The sequence below is a fragment of the Leucoraja erinacea genome, chromosome 10 (genome assembly GCF_028641065.1).
Source record: "Leucoraja erinacea ecotype New England chromosome 10, Leri_hhj_1, whole genome shotgun sequence".
NCBI classification, from domain to species: Eukaryota; Metazoa; Chordata; class Chondrichthyes; order Rajiformes; family Rajidae; genus Leucoraja; species Leucoraja erinaceus.
Genome location: NC_073386.1, coordinates 56,924,169 through 56,934,864, shown reverse-complemented (window position 1 = coordinate 56,934,864; position 10,696 = coordinate 56,924,169). Strand labels below are relative to the sequence as shown.

At 41.1% G+C, this 10,696-nt stretch overlaps 1 protein-coding gene across 3 annotated transcripts in view; it reads right to left on the bottom strand.

Moving 5' to 3' along the window:
• Nucleotides 1–510: 510 nt before the first annotated feature.
• Nucleotides 511–10,696, bottom strand: part of zbtb41 (zinc finger and BTB domain containing 41) — a 32,772-nt gene continuing 22,586 nt past the window's right edge. For all 3 annotated transcript variants that reach the window (XM_055642412.1, XM_055642411.1, XM_055642413.1), the window contains 4 exons: nucleotides 10,342–10,448; nucleotides 9,870–9,975; nucleotides 6,228–6,316; nucleotides 511–1,624 (listed from right to left, as the gene is read on the bottom strand). In XM_055642412.1, coding sequence (XP_055498387.1) covers nucleotides 975–1,624; nucleotides 6,228–6,316; nucleotides 9,870–9,975; nucleotides 10,342–10,448 — 952 coding nt within the window. In that variant the 3' untranslated portion in view covers nucleotides 511–974. The remainder of the gene's footprint in view (nucleotides 1,625–6,227; nucleotides 6,317–9,869; nucleotides 9,976–10,341; nucleotides 10,449–10,696) is intronic.

Below are 10,696 nucleotides of genomic sequence, written 5' to 3'. Positions count from 1 at the left end.
ACTGAGACTGGGAATTCTTCAAAATTAGTTGCAGAGAAAATCTGCCTAAAGGTAGAAAACATAAGATTTCAATTGGAGTAGGAATGAACTGCAGATGCTGGTTTAAATCGAAGATAGACACAAAAAGCTGGAGTAACTCAACAGGACAGACAGCATATCTGGAGAAAAGGAACTGATGATGTTTCAGGTCGAGACTCTTCTTCAGACTGAGGGTCTCGACCCAAAATGTCACCTATTCCTTTTCTCCAGAGATGCTGAGTTACTCCAGGTGTTTGTGTCTCTCTTAAATTTAAATTGATGAATGTTTCAGTGTCATAAATACATTTCCAGGGTAAGGGGCTGATTTCACCTTCTCATTCAATAGAACCAAAGAGAATATATCGTGATGTGACTGAATTTAATGCTAAAATATTTCTACCAGTCAGAATTAAAGCATGCATGTGATACTGGGTGGCTTGGATCTAAATTCAGGAAACCTAGTTTTTTACTGAAATGCTTCTAAAGAATTAGACATCCAAAGTTTTCAGGTTGCATGGTCAATTTAATTTCACATAGATATTACCATGTAAGAAAAGGGAAGACACAACCCAAATCTCTTTTCATCCTCCAATAAGCATGAAGGTATTATACTCAAATAATAAATATGATTGCTTTAATATTAATCTGTAACATTCATCTTTGGGTTTTAATAGTTTAAAATAATCTGTCATCTTATAACTGGAGCTAAAACATAATGTATATGGAAGAGCCAAGTCTTGCATTTGGATGATAGACCAAAGAACATAAGTAAATATAAAATTACAGATCTATTGTTTTAAAATTCATAATTATAAACATTCCCACAGTACAAAAACACGGATGATGGGAGCAAATAATACCAATTGACCAACATGATACACAATTTATATCAAATTTTGAATTAAAAGTTTCACTTTCCTGCATAGGACAATTCCACAGTGTGCTGTTCATTGGGTTTAATGTTCTACATTGGAAATACTTTGTACGGGTGTACCCGTGTCAAGTCCAAGTAAAGTTCCGAGATATGAAGGCTCTCTGGCATCTAGCATTTGATCATCACGAACTGGATGCACAATGTTGGCAGGTTGTGGCGTAAGGGTATACTTCTCCAGAAATGCAAGGTCTGTGGCTCGTTGAAAATCAGTCTGCTGAGACGGTTGTTGGGGGTGAAGGAGGCTGTGAGGTTGTGAACCCAAAGTTGCAGTATGTGTTGGTGCATCAGACTGCACAGTAGCAGCACCTAGCCGTACTGGTACAAGTGTCACATCTCCATGAAGGTTCTGAATCGCTGTTTTCTCTGTTGAATAGTCCTTATTTTGATGCAAATATGATTTAGCTTCTGTTTGGTACATTTTTCCATCCTGTGCATATAACAACTCCTGAGATACCATTTTCATTTCACAAGCAGCCACAATTGGCTGTTCTATAGACTTAGTGCCATGAACATGATCCATATGATACTTCAATTTGTCTTTCCGTTTGAAAGTTGCATTGCAATGATGACAGTTGAATGGGCGGGCATCTGAATGGATGACCATGTGTTTTGTTAAAGTCTTCTTAATTCGAAATGCTTGGTTACAAACTTGACATTTATAGGGCTTTTCACCTGTGGCAAAGAAAACACCTTGGCTATGTTTTATTCTGAGCCTTAAAGCAGATTACGATACATTCCTCACTAATCTTTTCTGAATTATGATTTTCAAACAAAGATCTCAGTATTTAAGAAGGAACTGCAGATGCTGGAAAATCGAAGGTAGACAAAAGTGCTGGAGAAACTCAGTGGGTTCAGCCGCATCTATGAAGCGAAGGAAATAGGCAACGTTTCTGGCTGAAGAGGGTTTCGGCCCGAAACGTTGCCTATTTCCTTCGCTCCATAGATGCTGCTGCCTGCACCCGCTGAGTTTCTCCAGCACTTTTGTCTACCAAAGATCTTAGTAAAAGGGGTACCTGGATTTATGCTACATAATCAAGTCCAAACCAAATGATGTGTAATCTTACAAAGATCATTATCGGACCAATGAAAGCAAAGTTCAACAAAGTTCAACAAAAAGCAAGTACCCCAAAATGCATAGGAATTTTTCTCCATCTATATTGTAAGATTTGGGGCTTAAGATCAAAAGAGAATTTTGGATACAGGTGAAATATGAATACTGTGGCTTTTTATTGAAATACTAGTTAATCGCTGTGCATTGCAGGTTTCTACATAGAAACATAGAAATTAGGTGCAGGAGTAGGCCATTCGGCCCTTCGAGCCTGCACCGCCATTTAATATGATCATGGCTGATCATCCAACTCAGTATCCCGTACCTGCCTTTTCTCCATACCCTCTGATCCCCTTGGCCACAAGGGCCACATCTAACTCCCTCTTAAATATAGCCAATGAACTGGCCTCAACTACCCTCTGTGGCAGAGAGTTCCAGAGATTCACCACTCTCTGTGTGAAAAAAGTTCTCCTCATCTCGGTTTTAAAGGATTTCCCCCTTATCCTTAAGCTGTGACCCCTTGTCCTGGACTTCCCCAACATCGGAAACAATCTTCCTGCATCTAGCCTGTCCAACCCCTTAAGAATTTTGTAAGTTTCTATAAGATCCCCTCTCAATCTCCTAAACTCTAGAGAGTATAAACCAAGTCTATCCAGTCTTTCTTCATAAGACAGTCCTGACATCCCAGGAATCATTCTGGTGAACCTTCTCTGCACTCCCTCTATGGCAATAATGTCCTTCCTCAGATTTGGAGACCAAAACTGCACGCAATACTCCAGGTGTGGTCTCACCAAGACCCTATACAACTGCAGTAGAACCTCCCTGCTCCTATACTCAAATCCTCTTGCTATGAAAGCCAACATGCCATTCGCTTTCTTTACTGCCTGCTGCACCTGCATGCCTACCTTCAATGACTGGTGTACCATGACACCCAGGTCTCGCTGCATCTCCCCCTTTCCCAATCGGCCACCGTTTAGATAATAATCTGCTTTCCCGTTTTTGCCACCAAAATGGATAACCTCACATTTATCCACATTAAACTGCATCTGCCAAACATTTGCCCACTCACCCAGCCTATCCAAGTCACCTTGCAGTCTCCTAGCATCCTCCTCACACCTAACACTGCCCCCCAGCTTAGTGTCATCCGCAAACTTGGAGATATTGCCTTCAATTCCCTCATCCAGATCATTAATATATATTGTAAATAGCTGGGGTCCCAGTACTGAGCCTTGCGGTACCCCACTAGTCACTGCCTGCCATTGTGAAAAGGACCCGTTTACTCCTACTCTTTGCTTCCTGTTTGCCAGCCAGTTCTCTATCCACATCAATACTGAACCCCCAATGCCATGTGCTTTAAGTTTGTATACTAATCTCTTATGTGGGACCTTGTCGAAAGCCTTCTGGAAGTCCAGATACACCACATCCACTGGTTCTCCCCTATCCACGCTACTAGTTACATCCTCGAAAAATTCTATAAGATTCGTCAGACATGATTTACCTTTCGTAAATCCATGCTGACTTTGTCCAATGATTTCACCACTTTCTAAATGGGCTGCTATCCCATCTTTAATAACTGACTCTAGCAGTTTCCCCACTACCGATGTTAGGCTAACTGGTCTGTAATTCCCCGTTTTCTCTCTCCCTCCCTTCTTAAAAAGTGGGGTTACGTTTGCTACCCGCCAATCCTCTGGAACTACTCCAGAATCTAAGGAGTTTTGAAAGATTATTACTAATGCATCCACTATTTCTGGAGCTACTTCCTTAAGTACTCTGGGATGCAGCCTATCTGGCCCTGGGGATTTATCGGCCTTTAATCCATTCAATTTACCCAACACCACTTCCCGACTAACCTGGATTTCACTCAATTCCTCCACCTCCTTTGACCCGCGGGCCCCTGCTATTTCCGGCAGATCATTTATGTCTTCCTTAGTGAAGACGGAACCAAAGTAGTTATTCAATTGGTCCACCATATCCTGGTTCCCCATGATCAACTCACCTGTTTCTGACTGCAAGGGACCTACATTTGTTTTAACTAATCTCTTTCTTTTCACATATCTATAAAAACTTTTGCAGTCAGATTTTATGTTCACTGCCAGTTTTCTTTCATAATCCATTTTTCCTTTTCTAATTAAGCCCTTCGTCCTCCTCTGCTGGTCTCTGAATTTCTCCCAGTCCTCCGGTATGCTGCTTTTTCTGGCTAGTTTGTACGCATCATCCTTTGCTTTGATCCTATCCCTGATTTCCCTTGTTATCCATGGATGCACTATCTTCCCTGATTTATTCTTTTGCCAAACTGGGATGAACAATTTTTGTAGTTCATCCATGCAGTCTTTAAATGCCTTCCATTGCATATCCACCGTCAACCCTTTTAGAATTACTTGCCAGTCAATCTTGGCCAATTCACGTCTCATACCCTCAAAGTTACCTTTCTTTAAGTTCAAAACCATTGTTTCTGAATTAACAATGTCACTCTCCATCCTAATGAAGAACTCAACCATATTATGGTCACTCTTGCCCAAGGGGCCACGCACAACAAGACTACTAACTAACCCTTCCTCATTACTCAATACCCAGTCTAAAATAGCCAGCTCTCTCGTTGGTTCCTCTACATGTTGGTTTAGATAACTATCCCGTATACATTCCAAGAAATCCTCTTCCTCAGCACCCCTGCCAGTTTGATTCACCCAATCTATATGTAGATTGAAGTCACCCATTATAACTGCTTTGCCTTTGTCGCAAGCATTTCTAATTTCCTGTTTGATGTTGATTCTACCATGTATAATTAATCTTTTGACTGCATGACTTTTGAAAGGCTGACAAATGATATCCCACTACAATACCTCAGGATAGATTGAGTATAAAATTGTGATATTATTCAAAGGGCTTGCAGGTTTGCAGATATTCTAAGAAAAAGAGTTTTGGAATCGGTTAATAGAACCGATTCGAAAACTCAAAAAGGCATGCAAGCACTTGATTCCTGCACCAATGTTCTGATGCTCCCCTGAGAGGGTAGTTAAGAATGAATGCAGAGATTGCACCAGACACTAGCTAAATTGCCTGGAAAATGGTCCAGGTGCAGATGCAGCTCATGTAAAATTGATTTGGTCTGGAAAATGGTTCACACTTTGTGCCCCACATTATGGATAATCTACCTTATGATTAGCCAACATTAAATTTTTGAAAAACAGACAATTCAGGGAGGTAGTTCAGATATGAAATGTGTTATAGGGGTTTATGTTCAATTTGGAAATCATTATTTGTGGGTCAATCTTGGAAACTAATTACTATTTTGAATTTTTTAAATTATCTACAGATTTTTTTTAGAGAGTGATACGGTGTGGAAACAGGTCATTTAGCCCAACTTGCCCACACCGGCCAACATGCCCCAGCTACACTAGTCCCACCTGCCTGCGTTTGGTCCATATCCCTCCAAAGCTGTCCGAGCCATGTACCTGTCTAAATGCTTCTTAAATATTGGGATAGTCCCTGCCTCCACTAGCCACAAGCTCTGGCAGCTTGTTCACGTCGATTCACCTACTCTGGGCAAGACACTGTGCATCTACCCAATCTATTCCTCAAAATCTCAGAGAAGACAAACATGGTCATAGGGAGAGCATACAAACTCCGTACAGACAGCCTCTGTAGACAGGATTGAACCCGGGTCCATGGCGCTGCAAAACCTGTAAGGCAGCAATTCTACAGCTGCACCACAGTGCTGCTCATTATAAATAAATCCTTTATAGGATATGGATGGAGTTAACGTCATGGTCATTGTTACTAGATTTTTAATTCCAAATTACATTGAGTACATTTAATTCCAAATTGACGCAATGTAGATTCCTCAGATGTTGCAACAGGATTCGAACTTACATCGCTGGATCAATAATACAAACATAAGATCATTAGACATAGGAGCAGAATTAAGCCTTTTGGCCCATCGAGTTTGCGTCACCATTCGATCATGGCTGATCTAAATTTCCCCTCTCAACCCCGTTCCCCTATCTTCTTTGCATAACCTTTGATACTCGTGTGTTGGATAAAAATCCAATAATTTAAACACCTCTTGACAACCATTGAAACTTTGCATGCAAAATATTACTTATGAATCTCAAATGCAGATTAGAGAAATTAATTGGAAGTTTAATGATATTAATAAGATGGAGGAAGAGAGCAAAGTGAAATAGATCACAGCTGTGAAGGCTGTCACAAAGCGTATTATCCAGATACCTGAATGCGTCCTGAAATGCATATCCAAGCTTGATTTTCCTTTAAATTCTTTTTTGCATACTTCACATTGATGAAGAGCGGCTTTGTACCTATAATCGGTATGGAAAAATGTTAGAATCAAAGAACTGCAGATACTGTTTTATACAAAAGATAAGACAGACACACAATGCTGGAGTAACTCAGCGGGTCAGCCAGCATCACCGGAGTTAAAGAATGACATTTTAGGTCGGGACTCTTAGATCGCCACCTATCCTTTTTCTCCAGTGATGCTGCCTGACCTGCTGAGTTAGCTTGAAGCTGCGTATCTGTCTTTGGAAAAATGTTAGATGATTTTGTTGTCAATGTTCATCAGCCAAAGCTAAGTGAACATTCTACCCAAATACAGTGGCTTGCAAAAGTATTCATACCCCTTGAACTTTTCCACATTTTGTCACGTTACAACCACTAACATAAATGTATTTTATGTGATATACCAACACAAAAGGGCGTATAATTGTAAAGTGGAAGGAAAATGATACATGGTTTTCAAATTTTTTTACAAATAAAAAACTGAAAAGTGTGGCGTGCAAAAGTATTCAGCCCCCTTTACTCTGATACCCCTAAATAAAATCCAGTGCAACCAATTGTCTTCAGAAGTCACCTAATTAGTAAATAGAGTCTACTTGTGTGTAATCTAATCTCAGTATAAATACAGATGTTCTGTGAAGGCCTCAGAGGTTTGTTAGAGAACATTAGTGACAAACAGCATCATGAAGCCCAAGGAACACACCAGACAGGTCAGGGATAAAGTTGTGGAGAAGTTTAAAGCAGGGTTAGGTTATAAAAAAATATCCCAAGCTTTGAACATCTCACGGAGCACTGTTCAATCCATCATCTGAAAATGGAAAGAGTATGGCACAACTGCAAACCTACCAAGACATGGCCGTCCACCTAAACTGACAGGCCGGGCAAGGAGAGCATTGATCAGAGAAGCAGCCAAGAGGCCCATGGTAACTCTGGAGGAGCTGCAAAGATCCACAGCTCAGGTGGGAGAATCTGTCCACAGGATTGAAGTTTTTGGCCTAAATGCAAAACGTTATGTGTGGCGGAAAACTAACACTGCACATCACCCTGAACACACCATCCCCACTGTGAAACATGGTGGTGGCAGCATCATGCTGTGGGGATGCTTTTCTTCAGCAGGGAAAGGGAGGCTGGTCAGAGTTGATGGGGGGATGGATAGAGCCAAATACGGGGCAATCTTGGAAGAAAACCTGTTAGAGTCTGCAAAAGACTTGAGACTGGGGCGGAGGTTCACCTTCCAGCAGGACAACGACCCTAAACATACAGCCAGAGCTACAATGGAATGGTTTAGATCAAAGCATATTCATGTGTTAGAATGGCCCAGTCAAAGTCCAGACCTAAATCCAATTGAGAATCTCTGGCAAGACTTGAAAATTGCTGTTCACAGACACTCTCCATCCAATCTGACTGAGCTTGAGCTATTTTGCAAAGAAGAATGGGCAAAAATTTCAGTCTCTAGATGTGCAAAGCTGGTAGAGACATACCCCAAAAGACTTGCAGCTGTAATTGCAGCGAAAGGTGGTTCTACAAAGTATTGACTCAGGGGGGCTGAATACTTTTGTATGCCACACTTTTCAGTTTTTTATTTGTAAAAAAATTTGAAAACCATGTATCATTTTCCTTCCACTTCACAATTATGCACCACTTTGTGTTGGTCTATCACATAAAATCCCAATAAAATATATTTACATTTGTGGTTGTAACATGACAAAATGTGGAAAAGTTCAAGGGGTATGAAAACTTTTGCAAGCCACTATAACTCTTAATTTTAATATTTACCTACTACGGCGGAGACTATTGAAGGCAATTGAAATAATTGTACCAATACTGTACATTTAGTGATCTTGCACACCGTCTCCTCCCTCCACTGTCAGAATACAGAGAATATTGCCACAGCAACACTCAAGCAAGGCATGACAGCAACACAGCACTTTGACATCAAATTCTTCAGTGTTTGACCCATAAAGTGCTGCTTGCATTATTAGCCCATCCAATGAGTGCTCAGTCTTCTACGTGTAGATCAATGGCATGCTCTATTGCTTCCAAATCCTTCATTTACTCAGTTAATTAGATATCTTGTCCAATGTCTAGTTTGTAATGTGTCATCCCTTCATCCAACTAAGGGTATTCACTTTCTTTGACTGTTACTCAATATCATAATACCGATTCCATTTCCTGTCAATGGCTGGCTTAGTTTGGTCAACACAGTGGCACAGCGGTTACAGCTGCTCGCTCACAGCCAAAGACCTGGGTTTAATTCAGCACAAATATTGTCAGCGTGGGATTTCTACGTTCTCCCTGTGACTGCATGGATTTCCACCAGGTGCTCCAGTTTCCTCACACATACCAAAGACGTGCGGTTCTGTAGGTTAATTGCCCTCTGCAAATTGCCCCTACCGTGGAGGGAGTGGGATACATAGAATTGGTGTGAACGGGTGATCGATGGTCGGTGTGGACACGGTTGGCCCAAGGGTCTGTTTCCATGCTGCATTTTTCAATCAATCTAGTTAGTCTCACAGCCAGTAATTCCCTCCAGCACCAGAGTAACATGGCTAGAATGTGCAAACTCTACTGCAGTGACTTGCTCAGGCTGGTACAGTCTAATTCGGTTGAAGGCCTTTGTCTATGCAAAATAAAAATCTATCTATCAACCCCCATCTCAGCCCTTGCCATCAATAAATGTGTCCCCATTAATATCCTGGAGTCTATGAGAAACTGAACTGAAGTAGTCATACACACAATGTGGCTACAAGAGCAGGTCAGAACCCACGAGGCAAGAATCTCACCTCCTCACTCCCCAAATGCTGTCCACTTTCCACAAGGCTCGTCAGGAATATGATAGATAACTCTTCACTTTCCTAGAGGTCAGTCTGGGCAGGTTGAGCCATAGGGCCTTTTTCCAATGCTCTCCGACTCTATGGGTGCAATTTCAGCAACACTCAATGAGCTTGACTCTATATAGTACAGAGTGGTAAGTACATGGAATGAGTTACCAGAGGTCGATGAGGCAGGTATAATTACGACATTTGCAAACCACTTGGATTGGTACGTGGATTGGAAAGATTTAGAGAGCTGTGGGCTAAAAGGTCAAGACTAGATGGGGCACCATGATCAGCATGGATGAGTGAAGTTTATGTGCTTCTTTCTGTGCTGTATGTCTCTTATAGAAGGATTTTTTGATTAAAATTGCATAATTTAGTTTAGTGATACAGCGTGGAAACAGGTCCTTCATCCCACCGGGTTCGCGCCGACCAGCGATCCCTGCATATTAACATTATCCTACACACACTCGGGACATATTTTTTTTTTACATTCACCAAGCCAATCAACTACAAACCTGTACGTCTTTGGAGTGTGGGAGGAAACCGAAGATCTCGGAGAAAACCCACATAAGTCACGGGGAGAACGCACAAAGCCGTACAGACAGCACCCGTAGTCGGGATCGAAGCCAGCGCTGTATGGCAACAACTCTACCGCTGCACCACGTTTTAATCTAATTTAAAATATCACAAATTTCTTTCCCTGTAAACTTTATATGTTAAACTGAGCAATTTCAAATCACGCAGTTATTTGACTTACTTCTGCCAGACCTTTTCTCCCAAATGAACACTTCTATAATGAACACTCAGGTGATCCCTACGGCCAAAACATTTTCCACATTCTTCACATTGATGAGCTTTTTCGCCTTGAGAAAAAGTTACAAAATGATTATTATATAGAAATAGATCCTAGATAATACAACTTTCTTCGAAGCAATGACCAAATGCTTAAAGCAAAACAACTAAATTTATTTTATATTTTGTGAAATTAGTCCAGTAACGAAAATATTCATGCAAATCTAAGGTCTCCAAGTGAAATCATGCAGTGCAGGAATTTGACATTTTAAAATTTAACATGGCTAAGGTGAGAAAAATGTAACATTTGTGATTAGTGACCTCTAATAATTTATAGGTAGGACAGAAAAAAATCTGAAAAACATTCAGAAATCAAACTAACATCCACAAAAGTACAGGGGGAGCCACAAAGGCATTAATTTCCCCAGCTACTTTACCTGAATGGGTTTTTCTATGTTTGGCGAGATGGTCATGGCGAATAAAGGTTTTCCCACATTCTTCACATTCATAGCGTTTGTCATCATGATGCACACGGAGATGTAATCTAGTAACAAAACATAAGATTACAAAGATGTTCAAATAGCATCTCTTGCTACTCAAAATCAACGCCACTGCAGTGCAGCGGTAGAGTTGCTCCCTCGTACGGCGTCAGAGACTCGGTTCAATCCTGACTATGGGTGCTGCCTATACAGAGTTTGTGCATTCTCCCTGTGAACGCATGGGTTTTCTCAGAGTGCTCCGGTTTCCTCCCTCGCTCCAAAGGCATACAGGTTTGTAGGTTAATTTGCTTCA